This window comes from Rhododendron vialii, chromosome 9a (genome assembly GCF_030253575.1).
Source record: "Rhododendron vialii isolate Sample 1 chromosome 9a, ASM3025357v1".
NCBI lineage: Eukaryota > Viridiplantae > Streptophyta > Magnoliopsida > Ericales > Ericaceae > Rhododendron > Rhododendron vialii.
In genome coordinates, this window is record NC_080565.1 from 7575056 (window position 1) to 7599875 (window position 24820).

At 38.2% G+C, this 24820-nt stretch overlaps 1 protein-coding gene across 1 annotated transcript; it reads right to left on the reverse strand.

The window, feature by feature from the left end:
• Window positions 1-3411: 3411 nt before the first annotated feature.
• Window positions 3412-23525, reverse strand: LOC131300332 (DEAD-box ATP-dependent RNA helicase 13). Its single transcript, XM_058326105.1, has 15 exons — window positions 23151-23525; window positions 21618-21968; window positions 20499-20674; window positions 20221-20415; window positions 19515-19691; window positions 18348-18736; window positions 11017-11197; window positions 9801-9923; window positions 9531-9647; window positions 9244-9348; window positions 7845-7985; window positions 7637-7702; window positions 5566-5724; window positions 3890-3968; window positions 3412-3753 (listed from the first exon to the last, which is right to left on the reverse strand). Exons 1-15 carry the CDS (start codon window positions 23308-23310, stop codon window positions 3698-3700), a joined length of 2475 nt encoding a protein of 824 aa, XP_058182088.1. The 5' UTR covers window positions 23311-23525; the 3' UTR covers window positions 3412-3697.
• Window positions 23526-24820: the final 1295 nt, after the last annotated feature.

A 24820-nucleotide genomic window follows, 5' to 3' on the forward strand; every position in this document is an offset into this window, starting at 1 on the left:
CACCTTCATAATTGTCTTTATTAATTTGTCTGGGAAATGTTGGCTCAAATTCTCTCCACTTGAAAATTACAGTTGTTCACAATGTTCCACCACCTCATAATGCTCTTGTCTTGGAAATATTGGCTCATATTTACTCCATTTCTCCACTACCACACCCCAAAAATAAAAATAAAAAAATAAAAATGAAAGAAGAGAAAAATCAGTTCTTCTTCGCAGCATAAAAATACTGCATGAGGACAGGATGACAGGAGCCAGTCCTGGGGTAAGGCCAACAAGCTCCGGGCTTGGGATGGAATCAATAGGTCATTGGAAACAAACCTGCAATGAGTATCTATTGACAAAAACATGTTGAGAAAAATTGAAGTTCATTTCTCAAGATAAATAAATTTGGAAACGTACTTATTGATACCCGGTTGACATATAGTGTTTTACAAAGTTAATGTTCTTGACGAATTTGAAACATGAACGGTTTTGGTCACTTTGGGAGACGGAAAGAATCCACGAAGACCTCAACATGAGGGTGCGGATTGTAGAAAAGCAAGATCATCGAAACGAGTAATCATTCAAAAAAGAAACATACAAAAAAAATATATATGTTCTTCACAGAATCAAAGTATTGCATGACGAAAGAATCAATAGGTCATCGAAACAAGTAATTATTCTGTGGTGGCGGGGGCACCACCACATGTTGCCGCAATGTCTTTCTTCACCACATATTTCTATTTCTATATGGTTCATATAGTCTGTTTCGCATGAGTGGGTTCTCATTTTAGTTAAAATGTGGATCTTCCCATTTCTTCCCTTTCCAAATCGAATTTTGATGATCCGAGCCGCTCAATGTGATGAAAATGTGATTTTAAGGGTGCTCGCGAGAAATTGGCAAAAAAATTGACCGGGAAGGGCTTGATTTGAACAGTTTTTATTTGAACCGGTCAATATAAAACTGTTCGGATGAAGCCCTTTCCAGTCTTTTTTTTGCCAATTTCTTGCTGATACTCTTAAAATCATGTTTTGAACACATTGAGTGGCTCGGATTATCAAAATTAGATCGAAAAAGGAGGATCCGCATTTTAACTTAAACGAGGGCCCCCTCATTTGAAACAAACCGGTAGTTCATATACTTAATTAATATTGAGCCCAAAAAAATGTGTAATGGAATAGTGTGTTTGGGGCAGCCCGGAGGTGCCAAGACCACCCAATATCTGTAACGAGTATCTAGGGACAAAATTAAACATGTTGACAACCTTAATTGGAAGTCATTTCTCAATCTAAATAGATTTTCGAAACAGACTTCATATACTGGATTCTGATTGACATACTAGTTTTTTACAAAGTTAATGTTCTTGAACGAATTAAAACACACTCGACTGCTCGTATGAGTACAGCACTAGGTGTACAGAGGTGCTATGCCCACCACTCTGTTTCACCGCTCAACACCTCACTATTCGTCTCTGTAAAAGTTAAGCGGTGGACGTAGACTTTCTGCTAGGCATATCAACCATTGGACTTGCTCTAACAAGGATAAGAGTACTTATCAACACGGGTTGACTTCTCCTAATAAGCGATACTGTTAGTTTTTTGATGGGTTATGGCTAGAGTTTAGTGGATTTATTTCCTGATTTGCAACAATCCATTGAATTCCTTGACATTTCTATGCGTAATTTTTTTTTTATCACCAAACTTCAATTTTCAATGGTATTTTTATGTTGTGTTTGAATTTTCTAAAAAGATGAGGCAGAAAATTGACCATTAGTTGCCGTACATGGGTTGCAGATTAAGGGACAAACGTGGTACTATAAGTGCTACTACCTCAGATTTATATTGAGAGCCAATCACGAAAAGTCGTGTTATTTTTTAAATAAAAAAATCTACTATTTCCGTGTATAATTTTTTAAATTTTTTCGCATCAAATTAAAGTAATAATCAAGATCTTTAATATGGTGCGAACAAATTCAAAAAATTATACACATAAGTAGTTGATTTTTTGATTTGAAAAATGACACGAGAGAGAGTGGGACTCTCAATATGAAACGGAGGGAGTAATAAAAAGGTGACAAATGTCACTATGTTTTAATAAAAAATAAATCCTTTACCATGCTCCTCTGCAGTCCGTTTCTTAGAATGGAGAAATAATTTCCATAACATGAACCACCTACGACCTATCTCGATGATCTAAATCGTCTATCTTTTTGATTCACTCGACATATTTTTCGTATAAACTATCAAAGTTAATCAGAAATTGATAGCTAAGCCCAAAGTAGGGTCGAATATCGCATTCTGCGTTTAGCAATCCCATTATTTTAACCAATTGTCAAAGTGAACTTGATTAATTGGCACTTCTTTTCTTGTTGATCCCTAATTTACAGCAACTGTGCATTTGAAGTCATGTCCCCGAATCACTTGATTAATTGGCACTTCTCTTCTTGTTGATCCCTTATCATTGTCTTAAGTGAACTTGCTTGGTTAGCACTTCTCTTCTTTTTGGTACATAATTACTGTAATTGAGAAGGAAAAAGCATGTTTGATATTAAACTAAGGCTCAGTTTTGTTAAGATTCTTATTTTTAAATACCTATTTTAGTTTTACGAGACAAGTCATTCTCTCACAATACATTACCTTTAAATAAAAAACTAAGTACTTATTTGAGTATTTATTTCCCCTAAGCAAAACAGGGTCTAAGTCTGATATACCTACTTACGTGCTCTTGTTCTTTCAAATGATTAGGGCTGTAAACAAGCCTAGTTCGAGTTTTGTCGAGCTCGAGCGTTAACGATTGGTGGTTTTGGTCCATTCATGTATTATAAGATGAAATCGCTTGTAATGCCTTGAGAATTTAAATGAAATTTGTCACGTTTAGAAAAACATTCAACAAATACAAATAAAAAATAAAAAAAATGCAAGAAAATTCTTCATTAGGTAGCACGTTCTTTAACGTGTCAGCTCTTCTGCTGAATGAGGTGACCATTAATCACAAATGATTGTTGACTGATGAAATATCAAAGCTTAGCAATTCTGAACTCTCAAAATCAAACACTGTGGGACACACCAAACGTATTCACATCTGTTTCAGTCTTTCCAATTCAAGTAACACCACATTAATTGAAGTCACAATCTGCATGTCAAAGCATATCATAAGTTTCACATGAAAAGCCAAACTTGATTAAGGACATTTCCGCCGCCAACGGGCTTGTAGCCCAACGGCACTTTCTCACCTCTTCCACATGGAAGGTGAGAGTTTGATTTTCGCTAGGAGCGCGAGTGCTTGGTGTGGTGGTTGATGCCCTTTAAACTTGCTCCACCCGTATGCTGCTTAGCGGTACCCTTTTCCGTCCCTTAGCAGTAGACTAGACAACTATCAACTGAAAAAATGAGAGGATATTTCTGCTATTATTATGCCTTTCACACATCTCATTAAATAGATGGCAAAGCCGTTCACACATTTTATTGAACAGATGGCAAAGCCGTACCCAGTTGACAATCCCAAAGTGAAATGCCCAATGAATGTCAAAATTTGATACTTACAACACCCATCGGTGCAGACATATAACTTGAATTTTACAACTATAGCCAGGCTAATTATTTTCAAAATTGGACTTTTAAGGTTATGACTTGTCTGCAATAATATACTTTCATGATACTAATAAGCTTTCACATTTTCCTCGTGACTTTTGGGTTTACCTCCGTCGAATCATCGATCCTACTCAGTTCCGGCTTTTTGTCTTTTCTTCTGCTTCCTCCGTTGGTCGTGCAAACCTGGACAAAAATCATCAAATTATGAGAAGAAACCCAACTTCAGTGCCAAACCCAACTTTTGGTGAAAGGACTACGCTAAATCTATAAAGCCGGAGAAGGGAAAAAAAAAAAAAAGGCAGGACAAATAGAAGTGTACGTTTTTTCTCCTCTTTCCTCTTTCTCTTCAAATTTTCCACATTCCTTCGTTTTCCAGCAGACTCTTTGAGATCCATGACCTGGGAAAGTGGGAACCAATTCAAAAGATTAGAACTTCAAGGGAGAAAAGGTCAAGGCTGATAAGTACATGAATGAGAGATGAACTAATTACATCAGGACACGCAAGGAAATGCTAATTGGTCTTGATACATTTAAATTGCCAGGGAAAATCCAAGAATTGGATACTATACGGTCTTGAATAATCAAATTTCGAGTAAAAATTCAAGACTTCGGCTTTCATATAGCAGAAAGGCTAAATTGAATAGGCCAACATCGAGCCATATGCATGATCCTGTTCACAACTAAAAACTAAGAAAATAGGCATTGTGAAATGCTAGCCCGTTGTAATAGAGGCAACTACGAGGACCAGTTAATGTACACTGAATCTGAACGCATATGAAGCAAATATAGCATATACCAATCACTCAAGTGTCAACATTATGTCATAAAGTTCATAAAATTCTTAGTGCATTCTCTGAAGCACAAAGGAACTGAGATAAAAAAAATAAAAATTAATAAAATAATAAAAAGTAGACAAAAAGCAAAGAATTATGGAAAATGATACAGAAAAATAAGTATAAACCCTTTACAAGAATAAACATCTATGCTGCGGAACTCTTACGTAAAGGAGTAATTATTCAGTGCCCCCAAACTCTTCTCTACCAGACATTTGTGTGGGCTCCACATACTTTTTGGTGGGGACCACATAAATGTGTGGCAGAGAAAGAGTTTGGGGCACCACTTGGCAATGCCCCCAAGGGCATTGAATAATTTTTCTGCATAAAGACACGGGCTGGGAATCAGTGGGACTAAGAACCAGTTTAAAATGTGCAGGTACTACTAAACAGTCCTAATGCATGCACAGAGATGCTAAGAGATTGGCAATGGAAGTACACACAATGAACCTCAGTAGACCCCCCCACCCCCGCAGGACAGTGAAAAAGATTATTGATATAGTGAGTTATCATAGAGACTGATTGTGGAGAGAGGTAGGTAAGAAGGGAAGTGGTCAGGAGAAACTCGGTAAGTACCTCATGCACACAGCACAAATACTGGTTCTCAGCGAAATATACAAGCTGCTGGCCTCAGAAGAAAAATAAGATCCCCCTTGTTTTCCCCGTACAGAGATGACATAGTTCATGAAATTGAAAATCACGTGGTCATTGACTCATTTATAATGTCCAACTGTAGTAGCTACTGTAAATACAAACGAGTACAGAGAATCCAAGCTATCATCCTTTTTAACTAATGGTAAATGCATAGCCTAAAATGATACAATATATGAAAAATACCAGCACTATATTTTCTTATTTTTACTGGACAAGTAAAAATACCACCGTAACTCATACTCAGAGACCAATGTTCATTGCAATAAAAGTCCATCATTAAATTATTTAGTTATGAGACAGTAAAACATTCAGTGATCTATTTAATTAGTGCAATTACTAACTAGAAACTATAAGCACAGAGACAGCAAAGTTAGCCTCTGGGAAAACCATATTTTGAGCAGAGTGCATACGCTAAACAAATCTCAGTTATAGCAATTACCCATATTTGTGTCCAGAGAACAATCAATGATAACCAGAGATACTCTTTGACACTAATTCAAAAGGTTACCTCGTGACTGGCATTCCTAAGCGCCTGAAGTGGTTCCACGAAATCCTGACCTATAACCAATAATTTTCCTCTTTCTCCATTCCCCACTTTCGTGAAATCACCAAGCTTCTGCGAAGCTAATTCTTCAAACTGGTGTTGGAGAAGAGGTGAAACGCCAGCCTGAGAAAAAAAAATGATCACATTACTAGATGATTTTGTATGGCAATTTCATGCTTGCCTTCACATACTCGAGATGGCACAAACTAGGACATTTCAAGTGCGATGAGAACATAGAGCATTTGTCGATTGTTTTTTTTGAAAGGCAAAAAGAGTTTCATTAATCTTGAAGTTGTTACAAGACTAATAGGAGCAAGGAAATAACGTCCATGTTCCGAGAACACTTCAGTACAATCCGAAGAACCAAAACCTACAATTGGAAAGACACCAATCAAAGGACACCCATATGGGACAAGCCCATCTAAAAAGGCCAAAGCCCAAACACCCTATATGGGTCAAAACCCAGATCAGCTGATTCAGCACTTGAAAATAAAGCCTATAAGCCATTTGTCGATTGTTAGAATCAGAGTGTTGAAGAAATCTTACAATCAATTGTACGTGTCTTACGTTTCCATACATTTAGAGGTAAAACCAATACATGTCTCCAAAAGTATCTTATATTCAAAGAAATTTTCTGAAAGACAAGGTATCGTCCTGTTCAATACGTTTAGAGGTAATACCAATACAATCTCTAAAGATGATATTTGTTTAACTAAATACTCTTGTGATACCAGTCTAATCCATGATGCAATACGCGCTACATGACACAATACGCCGATATGTTTCTAGTTACTTGCACTTGATTTGCAAAAGAAGTAATTAGTTTGTGAGAATTCAAATCGTCCATATTCTAGAATCTAGATAAATAACTCTCCTTAATGCTAAGTATCTTAGGTAACTGATTTGTACCTACTAATAGTTGGATAAATGTAAAAAAAAAAAAAAAAAAACATATGGATGAATGTTCAAAACCGTAAAAGTAGAAGATTAAATGATGAACGTTAATGGCGTTTTAAGACAATTGACTTCATGGATGAAGAGTAGACTTGATCTTCAAGACACACTTGATATTATGATTTTTGTACCAAATGTAATATTTCTCGTTAGCGTATGTGTTGTCAATGACAATGCTTATATAGCATGTGAATTACCGAAATACTCTTCTTTTACTAGAACTTGTTATATGTAGAAGACATGATATTCAGTATTTTCTAGACTACTTTATTATTCTATGTAGAACGGAAATTTCGTTTAACATTGGTTATAGTTATATTTTGACCAAGACGTACTTTTGTCAACGTATCTTACAGAATGCGATATGTATCTCGATATGATAGATAAATGGAAAAAAGAATTACACGGCACATATCCCGTTTTGACAACTTTTGTTAGAATACATTGGGATAACTATCATCCTACACCAAAAGAGTCACCCCAGCTTCAATCCCCTCTCCCCATAAACAACTGATCACCCTACAACAAAGTTGAGAAGAATTAGGACTTTTCTTTGTCGTTCCTGTTTCTTTCTTTTTTAATAGCTATAAACGACTAAAACATATAAATGGGTCCTATACAAGTAACCAGTTCTCCAGAAGTTGTAAATGATTATGCAGAGTGGAAATCTATATTTTCCTAGCCTAACAGACCACAAGAACAGCCATTTGGCTGCGCTTTCAAACCTTTTTCTTCCAAGGAAAAAATCATCCTAAGCATGGATTTCAGCAGGCAGATCAGTCCTTTAAATTTGGTAGCTGTTTCACAAAGCATATGAACAACAACGGGTTGAACCAACTATTGCCATAGCTCGTAGAGTCTATAATGAATCAACCAAAGTTATAAAATCATGCATATAGCCTACAATAACTCACTACCAGCAAAAATTGTACCCAGCCCCCACTTTCTGTCTTCTTAACTCCCTACGGATCCAATGGAAGTAAAAGAATTAATTTGATAGGGTAACAAATAGTAACATAGGAAAAGGTAGTCAATATGAATGAGAAAGAAAACGAATGAAGAACAGAAATCAAAATATTACCCCCGCTAAAAAGCGTTGTGAAAATGCTTTTGGTTGCAACGGCCGTGAAAGCAGCATATTTAGCTCCTGCAGCCTCCATATAGTCAGTTGGTTTCAGATGACATGAAATTTTTTTAGGAAGATGAAGTTGCTGAGGGTCATATGCTTCCCAAATTGGAGACGCAATTTCACTTAACAAAGAAGAAAAGCAACTACAGTTAGAATAAACCTTTCGCAGCCTCTTCAGATGATAGGAATTGGCTTTCTTTTGCTTATGATTGATCACTTGTTCCTCCTCACTCTCATTGTCTTCCATATCTAATTCAATTGATTCAGCATTTTGTTTGACCCAACTTTTATTTGCCTTCTCCTAGAACATAAAAATAATGATCATAATCAATTATTGAAAACGTGCATAGCAATCATTTATCTTGAAAAGAACACATTGCATTTGCATGTCAATCAGCATTTACTAGTCTAGCAGTAAAATATGTAACAAAGGTAATCATGCAGAAATATTGATACAACCAACTTTTACATTTTGCAGCCCAGAGACAAGGGAATTCGACATACAAATTCATTTCCAAGACCTCTAACCCTTCTCTTTTTGTATTATTATTATTATTACAACGACTAATAATGTTACGATTATTACAGTTATTCTCATTACTATTTGCTGGGCTGTAAATTTATTGTTTCCCTTTTGATCTCTCCGACAGCTTGTTCATGGCCTTTTCTACGTTTTCTTTTTTGGGAGTGGAAACTACTTCCTCTTTCCCTGTCTGCTTTCTTTCTCCCTCAAGCTACACATATCATTCTCCATATAGAATCGTAAGCATATATTCATTTATATAACACCGGTTCTTGTAATTTTACTCGACCATAAAAAGAATAACACAAAATATAACGTTTTAGACACCAATCGACAATCCAAGGGCCCAATTTTTTTCCAAACAAATTAATCACTTCACTATTTGCACCACATTCTAACAAAATTAATGTCAAGACCATAGTTATATCTCTATAACTGCATAGAAACCAAATGAGGTATAATATTCTGTCAACCGATACATAGATTAACAAAAAATTGTTATTTTAACCTCGATATAGGACCAATTAATGCTAAGAAGTACGAACACTCTGAAAGATTCTTTCAATTCCTATAAGTTGCAAGTTTACAACACTATTTGTCAAGTATAGAGGTGAATGCCATTCATAAAATTTCAGTATTTACGTTGGATATGCATAGAAAACAAAATTGCACACTAAAAGACAATTATGTATCATAGCACTTTTTAGTTAGAAAGTCATCAATATGACCTGTTCAGATACCTATAACACTATCAGCCTCTTAAAAATGTACTAAAAAAATGCAAGTTGTGAGTCATGGTTCTGCAAATAACATAACCACAATGTTGAGCCTGTTGGCCCCTGTGACTTGAATGTGTGGGAGGGGTACTACTGGACACACCTAATCTTTAGAATTATGATCACAAGGTAGCTGATCCGAGTCTGAAAACCCAAGTTCTCATGCTTGGCTCGCTTGAGTTTTTAACTTTTTACCATTCCACGAAGGAACCCTTCTACTATAATCATAACACTGCCATCAATAAAAAAAGAATGATTACCTGGGAGTCCCTCCGCAAACTCTTGTCTAATTGACGTGCAAGAGATAATCGTTTAGCAATCTCAGGCATATATGAGAGCTCTATGGGAAACCTCCGGAAAGTTTCCTAGATACAGAAACAGAGACAGGAAAAGAACCACAAATTCAATCAGGAAGATAAAAATGACTTCCAGAAACTTTCAATCCGCAGCTCGTATCAGGTATAGTATATAAATCATCTACATTTACTGTTTGATTATCATATATTCAGGTTTCAAGATTTGCCAAATTGCTTCCCAGGAGCATTACCTTTGAAAATGATTTGCACAAAGCAGCAAATTTAGATGTATCATTGGGTGAGATTAGTGTAATGCTACACCCATCAGAGGAGGCTCTAGCAGTTCTTCCACTTCTGTGAACATAAACCTGACAATGAATTCACTCCTTGTCATCAACCACAAACTATACCAAAATTCTAGTGTAGACAAAAAAAGAGATAAACACACACACCATAAAAAAATAAAAATAAAAAACTGAAAAAAAAAACGCAGTGAGAAATGCAAGAGACAGGTCAATTACTTCTGCTGAATGTGGAAGTTGGTAATGGACAACAGTTCGAACACCCGGAATATCAAGCCCTCTTGCTGCAACATCAGTAGCAACAAGTATACCATGCTCACTTCCGCGGAAACGGTCCATTGCCTGCAGAAAATTAGATGAAAAAGTAGTAGAAGCTCAGAGCGGAAACAGAAACTGATCTCTCTCTCTCTCTCTCTCTCCAAAAAATGAACAGTAAATGCAAGAACGAGTGCTATAATTTTAATCAGGCTAGCAATTTTAAGCCTCTTTAGTCTTTTCCAATATAGAGAACCAGCCTCTGGCACTTGACAAGGTTGCCTTGGGAATGTACGTCACAAAAACCAACAACAGTGACATCCTCTTCACAAAAAAGAAAGAAACCAAACATGTTACCCAGTGTGAATCAACCATGTACCCCATCTTGAAATGAACTATGAATAGACGTCGATTTACTCTTGCAGAGTTAATAACAAGGGTCTATTTATATTCAACTAGGTCGATATACAAACTAACAATGAAATGTGAGATGAGAAGGGAGAAACCTAACAGGTAATGGAACCAAATCAAAGATATCCATAGAGCTAGTCATACAAGCAATTCAAATACTTGAAAATATAAAGAAAAATATCAGTACCCATTATCGAGTAACTCTAAAGGAGATCACTGGATAAAAAACTTGACCAAAATACAACAGCACTAAACCAGTTGCACAAATAAGAGAACCAAAGGATCAACTGTGAAAAAGTCAGCCCCTACAGCAAAAACATGGAAGAATTTATTTGCCCGGAACAACAGCAGGACAAAAATTTCACCCTTTCAAACGAGCTAACATGGAACTATGGAGTTCCAGCAGCTATTAGCAAGGATGTCTAAGTAAGTTTCACTGAGATGAATCAAGAGGTACCAAATTCAATGAAAGAGTCACAAACAAACAATCCTAATTCCTAGTAAGCTTACTACATGTGCCACACCCAGACCCAGAAAGTCCTGAATAACAGTTTCGTGGTAGATTTCTAAGATGGATCAGGAGGTGCCATATTACAAGACAAACATATAATTGGCGTAGACAATAAGATACAAAAACCAAAAGACTATAAATATACGTAGAAATATGAAAATTAGTATAATTCTAGTGAACTCATGATGCAAACTTCGTCATACAAAAATTGATATCCAAACTAGCATATAACTACAGACACCAGCAAGAACTACAAACCTTCAAGCGAGCTCGCTGCTGCATCTGAGCATGAAGTGTCCAAACATTAATTCCAAGAATGCGCAAAAGGGAAGAAGTATGGCGTAAAGCTGCGATTGATGTACAGAACACCATTGTGCGGCCGTGTCCATGCACAGTTAATATGTAGTATAGATAGGCATCTTTGTCTTCTTCCCTGCATCTGCAACCTATAGGGCTTAAGTATTGCTTTGTTGCAGGAACTCGTTCCACCCAATACAAGATTAGCCACACACACCAACACCGTCACAACCCATAATTTAACAAGATGTCCCACTACATAGATTTTCATAAGCCAACAATTGGAATTCAAGGAGAAATTGTTTAAAATAGTGAAGAATGGAACCCTAGATGATCTGTCTGCTTCCGAGGACCTCCAAATTGCATTTGCTAGAGATTTTGTTGGGCTACCTTCACAAATCGAAGGGTACAGGAGAAGAGGGTGCGATGAAGCTCAATGCTTTGGGATTGGTTAAGAATGTCAATGAAGATGACCAATGTGATGGTGAATTTGGTCATGAGGTAATTTGCTAAATCAGAGCGTTTGAGATTGGAATGGAGGAGGGCAATTTGCAGATTAGTAATGTTTCGAATGCTCCATTAGAGGTTCAACTGATTCTGAAGCACTGCCGAGATCAGATATGACAACCTCGTCGATTTTGAGGACAAGGCGAAAATTTTGTGCGTAGCAGAATGTTATTGGAGGTGGAAATCGTGTGATGGCCATTGTCCCAGGGCCAATCAATAGGCCATGGCCAAGCAGTTATGCATTATGGGATAGGAGCATAGACGCCACCTCCACTGTTCAGGCAGGTTCAGCACCAAAAACGATCATCCAGGTGAAAAAAGTAACCAACCCGTTGCAAACTCTTACCTACAAAAAAACACTCTAGGAACAACTAGTATCATTACAATGAGCCATGAAAATACAGAAAACAAGACCAGTGGTTTCATGCTCCTAGCTTTCCACTGTAAGAAATCCAACCAGTGGTTTCGCATTCCTAACTTTCTATTGCAGTAAAATGACTCGAAAAATATGCCAATATGTGTGATTAATGCTCGTAAGCTCGTTAGGGTGGAACAGTAGAAAATGGTGATTAGGGATGGACTCATGAGATATCTAACAAAGTTCTATTCATTGGAAATATGCTTAGTGGCATATATTGTTGGTAAGAGACTTTCTTTAAGCATTTGAAAATTTTCACAAAATGAACTGGGACATTGATATTGACCTTCGCAGAAGTGGCTTCTTCGTACTTTTTTGATAACAAGTGTTGAAGAACTTTATGAAATTATCGTGGCTACTTCTAAATGCCTACGCAGGGAGGGGGAACTTCTAAATGTGTACCAGTGTTGTCGTGGGTAAAGCACTACAATGTCTTATTGGAGCACTGGACAAGGGGATGTTTGGATGATATGATGGATAAATGCTTATCTTTGATGAGCCTACCTTAAGGAGTAGACTGTTAGGAGTGCAGACAACCTTCAGCAGCGAAAATGATATTTCAAGGACTTGTGGTGTAATTTCCACATAAGACCTGACCTATTTTACACTGCAGTTTGTATGTAATTAGGTTACCGTGTTTTTAGAGAAAAACAGAGAGGCAAGAGAAAACGCAGATCTTAGAGAGATTGCGAGAAGACTTGTACTCTTGATTCGATTTCATAGTGGACTGGTGTGGCTCCCGTGGTTTTTCCTCGCATTGAGGTTTTCCACGTATATCTTGTGTTCTTTCTTTTTCTTTCCTTTTATTTTTTTTATTACGCACTATTTCTGTTTGCTTGTGATTTTCTGTGATCCTAGTTTCCAAGATCCGTAGGGCGTTGTGAGTTGAACAAGGAGTTCAATTCCTAACAACTGGTATCAGAGCCGCAGGTTGCGGTAGGGTTTTGTTCGACAGGTTAGGGTTTAATCTTGTTCGGGCAGCCTAGGGTTTCAGTGGGAGCTATGGGTTCTGAAGAAGGCAGTCAGAAGATAGCAAAGTTTGACGGGTCAGACTTCGCGTACTGGAAGACGCAGATAGAGGACTATCTGTATCAAAAGGATCTTTATCGTCCGTTGGAGGGTAAAGCGAAGGGAAAGAAGGCTGAAGAAAAAGATGCAGATTGGAATGTTCTTGACAGAAAGGCGTTAGGAGTTATTCGCCTTTCCCTTTCTAAGGCAGTCACCCACAACATATTGAAGGAGAAAACGACGGAGGATCTTATGGAAGCGCTATCTAAGATGTACGAGCAACCGTCTGCTGCGAATAAGGTACATCTTATGAAAAAACTTTTCAACCTATCTATGGCAGAAGGGGTTTCCTTTATGTCACACCTCAGTGAGTTCAATACGATTGTTGATCAACTTAGGTCTGTCGATATCAAGTTTGATGATGAGGTTCAAGCCTTGTTGATTCTGTCTCAGTTGCCAGAGACCTGGCAGGGTACGGTTACTGCAGTAAGTAATTCGGCTGGGAAAGAAAAGTTGAAACTGAGTGAGGTTGTTAGTTTAATTTTGACCGAGGAGGTCAGAAGAAATTCGATTGATTGTTCAGGTTCAAGTTCAGGCACTTCGGGTTCAGCCTTAAGTTTTCAGCAGCAGAGGGGCAGAAGCCAGAGTAAGGGTGGTCAGAATCAGAACAGAAACAGGTCGAAGTCGAAGGGCGGCAAGGGAAATCAGGGTAAATCTCAGGCTTTTCAAGTTCGGCCTATTAAAGGTGAATGTTGGAATTGTGGTCAGACAGGCCATATGTCATCAACTTGCAAAGCACCGAAAAAGAATAAGGATGAGCAGGAGGCTCGTGTTATGCACGATGCACTTATTCTTGCTCTGAACAGCGACACCAATTCGTGGGTTATTGATTCGGGGGCCTCATTCCACGCCACTACTAACAGGGAGGTTCTGCAGAACTATGTAGCAGGGGATTTTGGGAAAGTATACTTGGGTGACGATCAGCCGTGTACTATTGCGGGAAGAGGCGATGTTCAGATTACTATGCGGGGGTTCAAATGGTGTCTGAAAGATGTCAAGCACGTTCCGAATTTGAAGAGGAATCTTGTTTCGGTTGGGCAGCTTGCAGCAGCGGGTTATACATCGACATTCATAGGGGACATGTGGAAAGTCTCCAGCGGTACCAAGGTGGTGGCTAAAGGGAAGAAAGTTGCTTCACTTTACTTGACTTCACATGGTAGTGACACACTTGCAGTTGCAGACAGCAAGAAAGGTTCAGATCTGTGGCACAATAGACTGGAACATATGAGTGAGAAGGGGATGAAGGTTTTGCAGGCTAATGGGAAGCTACCAGGGTTAGAGTCAGTGGATATTGACATCTGTGAGGATTGCATCTTCGGTAAACAGAAACGGGTTAGCTTTCAGAAAGGCGGCAGGCCTCCCAGGGCTCAAAAACTAGAACTTGTCCATACAGATGTTTGGGGTCCAGCTACTGTGCGTTCTCTTGGCGGTTCTTACTACTACGTTACTTTTGTCGACGATCACTCGAGGAAGGTACGGGTATTCTTCATGAAGAAAAAGTCAGAGGTCTTTGAGGTCTTCAAGAAGTGGAAAGCCATGGTTGAGAATGAAACAGATTTGAAAGTGAAGCGGTTGAGGTCTGATAATGGCGGAGAGTATGAGTTGGGTGTGTTCAAGAAAGCCTGCGCTCTTTATGGGATTCGTTTAGAGAGAACACCCCCAGGGACTCCGCAGCATAATTGGCATCGCAGAAAGGATGAACAGGACTTTGACTGAGCGTGCAAGGAGCATGCGGATACACGCAGGTTTGCCTAAGGAGTTTTGGGCAGATGCAGTTAGCACAGCAGCATATTTGATCAATCATGGGCCATCAGTTCCGTTGAACTTTGGGATACCGAAAGAGGTTTGGAGTGGCAAAGAGATAACTCTTTCACATTTACGGGTTTTTGGTTGCGTATCTTATGTGCATATTAGCGATACGGAAAGGGATAAGCTTGATCCTAAATCGCAGAAGTGTACGTTCATTGGGTATGGCGGTGATGAATTTGGTTATCAGTTTTTTGATTATAAAAACAGGAAGATAATCAGAAGCAAGGACGTTGTATTTCATGAAAGGGTAATGTACAAAGATAGGGACAGCAAACAGAACAGTGGGAGTGGCATTACAGATGGGGACACTTCAAAGTACTTTGGGTTAGAGGATCTTTCAGATGACAGAGGGGTTGAGCCAAGTTCTAGTAGGACAAATGGGGCAGTTTCAGATGAGGCAGTTCTAGAGACAAAGTCTAGCTCACCGGTCAGAGATTTGAGAAGGTCAACCAGGGTACCCAAACCTAATCCCAAGTACCTTTCGTCGTTAGATTACTTGCTTTTGACACACAGTGGAGAACCAGAGTGCTATGATGAGGCTTTGCAGGTTAGTGAGTCAGCCAAGTGGGAGCATGTGATGCAGGATGAGATGGATTCTCTATACTCCAACGAAACTTGGAATTTGGCTACTCTTCCCGCAGGAAAGAAGGCTCTGCACAATAAATGGGTTTTTCGAATTAAGCAAGAAAGTGATGGTAAGAAGAGGTACAAGGCTAGATTGGTAGTAAAGGGCTTTCAACAGAAGCAGGGGATCGATTATATGGAGATATTTTCCCCAGTTGTGAAGCACATCACTATCAAAGTGGTGTTGAATTTAGTTGCTGCTGAAAATCTTTTCCTTGAGCAGTTAGATGTGAAAACTGCATTTCTTCACGGTGACTTGGATGAAGAAATCTACATGAAGCAACCTGTTGGCTTCATTGAGAAAGGAAAAGAAGAGATGGTGTGTAGACTCAAGAAGAGTCTATATGGTTTGAAACAGGCTCCCGGACAGTGGTACAGAAAGTTTGATGGTTCTATGTAGCGCAACGGCTACAAGAGGTGCAATGCAGATCATTGTTGTTACTTCAAGAGGTTTGAATCCAGTTACATTGTTTTATTGCTTTATGTCGACGATATGCTTGTAGCAGGATCCTGTGTTAGGGAGATAAATAGTTTGAAGCAACAATTGGCAACAGAGTTTGCTATGAAGGTTCTGGGTGCAGCAAAGCAGATACATGGGATGAGAATCAGTAGGGATAGGGCTCAGAGGATCTTGCGACTGAGTCAAGCTGAGTATATTGAACGTGTACTGGAGAGGTTCAATATGCAGAGTGCTAAGGCAGTTAGCACGCCCTTGGGAAGTCACTTCAAACTTTCTCTAGGTCAATCATCCAAGACAGATGCAGAGAAGGAGTACATGGTCAAGGTTCCTTATGCCTCGGTCATTGGTAGCCTGATGTATGCGATGGTGTGCACGAGACCAGATATTGCCCATGCAGTGGGAGTTGTAAGCAGGTTTGCTAGCAATCCAGGGAAACAACATTGGGAAGCAGTCAAGTGGATCTTGCGTTACTTGAGAGGTACCACTGATTTGCCACTTTGTTTTGGGAGAGGGAAGTTGACAATACAGGGATATGTGGATGCAAACTTTGCCAGTGATCAGGATACGCGGCGAAGCACCACGGGGTATGTTTATACTGTTGGTTCAACAACGGTGAGTTGGGTTTCACGTCTGCAGAAAATAGTGACATTATCCACTACAGAAGCTAAGTATGTGGCCGTGACTGAAGCTGCAAAGGAGATGATTTGGTTGAAAAGTTTTTTGGAGGAGTTGGGTTTGAAGCAAGAGAACTGTGTTCTTTTCAGTGACAGCCAGAGTGCTATACACCTTGCCAAAAATCCAGTGTTCCACGCTAGGATGAAGCACATCGATTTGAGGTACCATTTCATTCGTTCACTTTTGGAGGATGGGGATTTGTTACTAGAGAAGATTTTGGGAAACAAAAATCCAGCAGATATGTTGACCAAGCCTGTTATTGTTGAGAAACTGAAGTTGTGTTCAACTTCAATTGGCCTTCATGTTTGAAAAAAATGATGGGGCTGGAGCCACACCAAGAGGGGTTAGATGACTACGTCTGCGTTGATTGAGATTATTTGGGTTTGCAGTTGTTTGTTTGCTGATGCTTTGGTTATCTTCAAGTGGGAGATTGTTAGAAGTGCAGACAACCTTCAGCAGCAAAAATGATATTTCAAGGACTTGTGGTGTAATTTCCACATAAGACCTGACCTATTTTACACTGCAGTTTGTATGTAATTAGGTTAACGTGTTTTTAGAAAAAAACAGAGAGAGGCAAGAGAAAACGCAGATCTTAGAGAGATTGCGAGAAGACTTGTACTCTTGATTCCATAGCGGACTGGTGTGGCTCCCATGGTTTTTCCTCGCGTTGAGGTTTTCCACGTATATCTTGTGTTCTTTCTTTTTCTTTCCTTTTATTTTTTTTATTACGCACTATTTCTGTTTGCTCGCGATTTTCTGTGATCCTAGTTTCCAAAATCCGTAGGGCGTTGTGAGTTGAACAAGGAGTTCAATTCCTAACAACAGACTTCCATTTTCTTGGAATTAGCATAGACAAATTCCATAGGGAACCAAAGTCAATCTAGGATATGGAGAGCCATCTGCGATCAGACGGGAAACTACTTCTAACCTACAAAGATGTTCAAATTATGATACTTTTGCACGTACTCTTTGGGCACCCAAAAGAATAAGCAAAAAGATTCAAAATCTCCAACCCTCCATAACCAGAATGGCAAACAAAGGAGGAAATTAGGAGTGAGAACCAGGAAGACATTTAAAGGCATGAATGCAGGTAACAAATAAAACAGGGAGGCAGTTAGTGTTTCAAAACTAGAGGGATCACCAAAGAAGGTGACTTCTAATGTGCAAGAACTGATAAACTTGGCATCATCTCTACAAATCTCCTAGAGTCTTGTGATGGGAAAGATGATTTTGACTAGGGTGGGGATGTGGACACTAAAGCGATTGATGAAATTCAGGTACAGAAGAGTCATTTCTGTTGAAGGAGTTAAGAATAGTGCAATGACTCCAAGGGATGAAAACTGAAAGAAGCTTGAAGAGAAGATCGAGCCTTAGATGTGGAAGCAAAAAAGTCATGCTTAAACATAGATCGAGCAAGAAGCAAAAAGTAATGCTTAAAAAATTTCAATGGGTATAACTCATCTCGTGTGGTAACTGGCTATCTTCTCTTAGGCCTAGCCTTTCAGGCTGGTGTGGCTTTCTTTATAGGTACTCCTACCATAATCCTCATTTAAGTTTTGAGGTATTTGGCTTCTTGGCTGCGTAGTTATCTGTCCGATGGAATTGCCCTCAAATCTTACTAATCAAGCTTGCCCCCCAAAAAAACTTGAATGTAGCCCACACTCATAATGGGTGACATGATGACATTCTGCATTAATAGGTGAAAAACAGACCAAAAAGAGAAGTACATACTCAATAAATGTCTCCTCAAGCTTATCTGCGACAACTGTTTCATTTGTCAGATCGACAATAGCAGCATTGGCTTTCATTCCAGCTCGTTCAGAAAGAGTTTCTATAGAATTTAATTCATCATTCATTGATTGCTTTGATTTGAGTGATCCTCGCTTGAGCTTTTGACGGAAATCAGCCGATAGGGCTAGAGTTGCAGAAAACACAAAGGTTTGTCTTTTCTTTCTCTGGAAGCTTGTGACTGTTGTACAGTTCTGTGTATTCTGAGGATGCCCTTCGTCTGAGGCACTGATCATTGGAAGTATGTCAATTATGGACTGCAACTCCCGAAAATGACCATTCTCTATCATTCGATCAGCCTCATCCAGCACAAAGAAAGACAGTGAATGTAACTGCAAAAGCGAAAAATGCGGGGTCGAGAATGCAGACCAATTTAACATAAGCTAATTAAACAATTGGAAGTTACATGTTGGTATCACCAAAAATCTTCAGAGAGAAATAAGAACCCCAATGGTATGGGAAACAACTAAATTGAAGGAAATAGAACAAGCTTTTTTTACATATTATCTCACAAATGATGTTGACTGAAGGATCTTACTGCTGTGATATTTACATTGTAATCCGGAAGTGGCTGTAAGTAAACTTGAACGACAAAGATTAAGATTGTAATTGGATTTTGATACCTCTTTATTTCGTCAGATTGCTTAGGCAAGCTTAATTTTGACGAGACTATTAGTTGTGCTCTTGCTTCGTGTGTACCACTAGTGAACGTGGCACTTTTCCCATATGGGTTTTAAGTCCTCTTTATCTTGCAATCATTTGCAGCACAAATGAACGCAAATAGTTTCACCAGAAATATAAAGCGAGTCCACATGTAAAACGTGCATGCATGTGTGGAGGCATTATAAGAACTTTTGGCATGTACAAGCTCGCAATAAAGAACAACATAACATGTAATAGTGCAACGAGGTCCTTTGTGGAAACTGAGGTATAAATAGATTTTTGAAGTTTTCCATTACAAAACTTCAACTTAATTAATGTTAACATTTTGAGTACTCACTGAAAAACTTGCCTTTTGCGCGCAACACAAATAAGCATTCCAATTTAGAAGGGGAGGTGTGCTAAACATAACCCCTAATACATGCCTATATAGCATGCATCAGCACTAACCTCAATAAGGTGAATTTCTCCACCTGACATAAGTTCCCATAGCCTCCCTGGAGTCCCAACAACAATCTCAGGTCTTTCTTGCAGAAGCCTTTCCTGCTTTTCTGTTGACATCCCGCCAACAATTGGGACCACCCTAGTATTGGTACCTTTTGCAACCTCCTTAAGATGATTAGTAACCTGGAAAAGAAACATGAATAACCCCCATATGACATGATACGCATAACCGGGGGCAGGGTGAAAAGCAATTAAAGAAACCATATCTGTAAAATCAGCTTAGCCACGGTAGCTCTAGTTGCCTCTTTTATGACATACAGAAACATTTAGATTATTTCCTTTCAACCTGCCCATAAAATAGAAACTAAAAAAGAAATTCAGCCAGTTTGGAACCAAATAATGGGTTATCAACTATCCCAACCAAAACCAGAAGAGTAATACAAAACATCTTCTGGTGTCAGATATCTTGCATAGCCCAAAAAAAGCAGAACATACACTTTTTCTAACACGTTTTTTCTTATAAGTAAATTAGATTGATCATATGAAAATTACGGAGTACAATTTGCACAAAAAATGTAATCTTGGAATTTTTATACTGTTATATGGAACCACATAAGCCACATAACCCAATTTTGCAAACAAAAATGATGATAATAGAAAACCAAATCAGTTAAGCCAAAAGTGTATGCAGCCAAAAAACCGATTTGAATACCTGAAGTGCAAGCTCTCTCGTGGGAGTTATGATGAGAGCCCTTAGGAAACTTCTTGGAGCAATTTTTTCAACTGCTTCTCCCTTCTCTGCCACCAGATTATTAGCTTTTTCTTGTTCTTCAAGGAGACGTTGCAAAATGGGCAAACCAAAAGCAAGAGTTTTCCCAGATCCTGTCTCAGCAGCACCGATGACATCCTGTGATAAAAAAATTCCAGGGTAAATATAATGCCATGTGTTGCTCTTACTTTCTTCTACACCCATACTTTTAAGAAACCTACCTTCCCTTGATGAGCAGCAGGAGGAATGCAAGCTTTTTGTATTGGTGTTGGTGTTTTGAACCTAAGCCTGAATATTGATTCCATAAGTAGGGGATGGAGCCTCAGTTCATTCCATGCATAATAGTCAGCTTCATCAACTGAATCTCCTATGATATCTTTTTTGAAGTCACTGGTGCCTGTCAAAGTAAACACTCGATAAGAGAATCGAGTTCGGAATAACAATGTCAAACAAAAATGACCAATTGATTAACCGGTCTAAAATAGCCCATAAACTTAAACATTGCAATCAAACGAAACACTGATAAGTCCTCAAATGCTAACATGTTACTCAGTTAAAGTGAAACAAAATCAAACTATTACAGCGAGCGAAACAGAAAAATGCCAGCTTCTCAAACCACATGATAAACTAAATGTACCGCATTCAAAGGTCATGCATTATCCTTCCACGTGGAGTAAATGTGCAAACCTTCGTGAGCAAAATGAACCGAGTTTCTATTTAAGGTTGACAAGGAAACGATAAATACCAAATCAATAACTGAGCATAGCAAAACTTAATAATAAGAACATAAATCTAAATGTGCCTTGATATAATCAAACTAAGTTTTACACTGATCCACAACAGGAAGAGAACGGTTTAGTTACTTTAAATGTCAAAAGTAAAGAAATTTGAGGGCTCAGCTATGATTTCAGTACTCAAGCAGATCCTTCTAGCCCCATCTCATTCTTCATTTTACGTTCTCACTCATTCTAAACAATGAGAAGCATCTTCAAACATCAAAATATATTTTATTCCAAACCCTTTGCAAGTTTTCGTTATAGCAATACATTTTTACTTCTGGGTTTAACACACATACACAAACAAATCAGAAGAGTCTGCTGCAGTATACTGCAAAAACTGACACTTCAAATGAATCTAAGACAGCTAACTACAGTTTTGCTGTTAAATTTTGACATATATGTGCTGGAAATGCTCTAAACCATATAAATAGAAAACTAGAGAAAAGTTTCAACAGACTCAAACTATGGAAACCATCAACTTTGCGATAATACCAGATACCCAGAAAACAAAATCACAAAATATTCCTGATCAAATTTCAAAATAAGCACAACACTTACCACCAGCAGCAGCAGCAGTAGCAGGCTTCTCACTTCCCTCGGATTGCTTCTCCTCCTTTTTCTTAGTCTTCTGCTTCTTCTTCTTCCTTTTCTTCGGCTTCTTCTCTTTCTTAGTCTCTTCATCAACCTTTTCCTCGCTCCCAGCTTTAGCCCCGCCGCTGGACCCTTCAACACCTTCTTTTTGCTTCCTTTCTTGTGACTTCGTAGTTTCGCTTCGTATTTCCTTCTTTTTTGCTCTCTTCCTTTTTCGTGACTCTGCAGTTTTGCTTGGTCTTTCCTTCTTGTTTGTTCTCTCAGGTTTAGGAATTTCCAAACCATACTCAGCTTCATCAATCTCCTCAAGCGTTAAAAAACCTACATTCACATTATTGTGCTCCATCAATACAAAAAGTAACATCTTTTGGTTCCCGGGAAAATGAAAGAATGCAAGGGTATGTCTCATTAGCAAGAAAATTGCGCAAGTGATGGAAAGAAAATACTCATTGAACTTTTATGCGTAACAAGAGAATCATTGAAAGTGCATCTAAATATAATTTCTTGTACACAACACACTTAGAGTGCCCATACTAAATTTCCCCGGGGAAGCAGACACGTCAAAATTTGGATTATGTTGGGCCTGGAGTGCCCCTTTGATTTGATTACACAATGTCACTCCACCGCTCTAAAAACAGACTTGCGGGTGCGATATCAAATGCCATAACCTTCCTAACCCCAATTGGTTTTAGGACAGCTGGTGGAATAGCGGTCCGCCAAGTGGTATCAAGGCTAGGAAGTCATGGGTTCGAGTCAAAGTGAAAGAGGGATTGTTGGGCCGGAGTGCACCATGGATTTGGTTACACAATGCCAACCGCTCTAAAAATAGACTTGCAGGTGCAATGTTGAATGCCATAAAAAGACTTAATTGAATCCTTCCTAACACCAATTGGTTTTGGGAGAGATGGTGGAAAAGCGGTTCGACAAATTCTAAATCTATCCATCTTTCTTTGTGAATTACTCTCTTGTTATCCAAGCCATACAATGGAATTTTTCGAAAAAAACTTTCTGCAATACTCACATATCCTAAAGTTTCATTTCTTTCATTCACCTTCTTTTTTTTTTAGCATCTCAGTTTCTTTATTCTAATCAAACAGACCTTAGAAGAACTCAACTTTCGAATTCGAGGCTCGTGCACTCAAATTACCTAAAACCCATGACCCATTTGGCAAATATTTTGACTAAATCCAACTTCACCCATTGTCATTAGTTGCTGCTTAAAAATGGCAAGGCCATCATTGGTGCCATACTAATGACAGCTTTGCCAAATTACCCACATAATCCAAGCCAATTTCTCTCTATTGACATAATAAAATGGTCCTAACCCAATGGTGTGGCACCAAACTAGTCAATCAACCTTGTTATTTTCTATAGTTTTTTCAACAATCTATTCACCGTTGTCTTGCTCCTCTATTTTCAGTAATTTTTGGCAAAAACCAACAGCAGACTTAAATCAAATACATAAATTAACAATTCTAAAAGAGAGAAACGAATTGAACGAACCTCCTTCGTTATCGTCCGAGCCAACAAAGAGAGAGAAAGGGTCGTCGTTCTGAGGGAGGGAGGGGTTCCATGAGAGTGAGTCGATTCGTTCGAGTTCTTCTGAGTCCACTCTGGCGCGCTTTGCCTTTTTCGGTTTCTTCTTGGGAGGTTCGGAGGCCATGTCCGGAGCTTTGTGTTACTGGGTTTAAACGGCCACCTTCTTCTAGGGCTCGTTTAGAGGCGTCGAATGCGAAAGACGACGTCGGATGGGTAAACCCTAGCCCTAGACCAGAGTTTTTTCTTTTATTAAGGTAAATTGCTACTCCCCCCACCCCGACACACACACACACACCCCCCCGGCCCCACCTCCCTTTTTCCAGTTTACCCCGCCTCTCTTTTTCTCTCTCTCTCTCTCTCTCTCTCTTTTTCATTTTTTTTCATTTTCTTTCTTTTCGGTTTGAATTTTTTCTCTCTTTAATAATAGGTTTAAGTCTAATTTTAGGTTTTGTAAAGTAATTGAGAGAAAAAAAGTGTTTCAATTGATCATGTTTATCCCACTATTTTCTTTTTCTTTTTTTGTCCTTTATAGATTAAAAAATATAGTTACGAAAATAAGTGTTTCAATTTTCAATCCGTTTGAACTAATGCAAAATGTTATTTTTCTGATCATTTCATCCTAAATAGTCGTAATAAATTTTTGGCTCTAAAGCCTTTCAATGAACACTCTAAAAGAGTCCTGAAACTAAATAATGAGTCTTAGGGTACTCGTTGAAAGGTCGTAAAGTAAAAAATTCATTAAAATTACAATTAGTGTTCGGGAACTAATTACGAAATGTATTTTGCAAACGACATACTAATCCAGAATACAAATGTTATATTTATGATTACTTTTTTTTTTAACTATAGTACAATTTTATAAATTTGTTAACCATTATTTAGCATAGATCCTCCTCTTAATTGATTCAGTAGTATGTTGCTTCAAATCACGTTTATACTCTATAGGATTGCAAATGGATGGTTTCTATTTTTTTTTTAACTAAAACGGAAACGTTTTAGGGGCTACTATGTCAATAGGGGCAGCAGAGCCCCCGCGTCCCCCATACTTTTTAATTTATTTTTTTATTTAATTACTTATATCTTATTTATTTAATTTCTATAAATACACCGTTTGTATATTTAAAAATATAATTCAAGAATTAAGTGCTTTAATTCTCAATTCAATTAAATCAGAGAAAAGATCGTTTTTTTTATTATTTTATTTTAAATGGTCATAATGAATTTTTTGGTTTAAGGCTTTTCAACAAACACCCTAAGACTCATTATTTAGTTTCAAGACTCTCTTAGGGTGTCCATTGAAAGGTCTTGGAGCCAAAAATTTATTATGACCATTTAGGATGAAATGATCAGAAAAATAACAACTTTGCCCCGGTTCAAACAGATTGAAAATTGAAACACTTATTTTCGTAACTATATTTTTTAATCTATAAAGGACAAAAAAAGAAAAAGAAAATAGTGGGATAAACATGATCAATTGAAACACTTTTTTTCTCTCAATTACTTTACAAAGCCTAGAATTAGACTTGAACCTATTATTAAAGAGAGAAAAAAATTCAAACTGGAAAGAAAGAAAATGAAAAAAAATGAAAAAAAAAACTGGAAAAAAAAGGAAAAAAAAAAAGAACAGAAGAAGC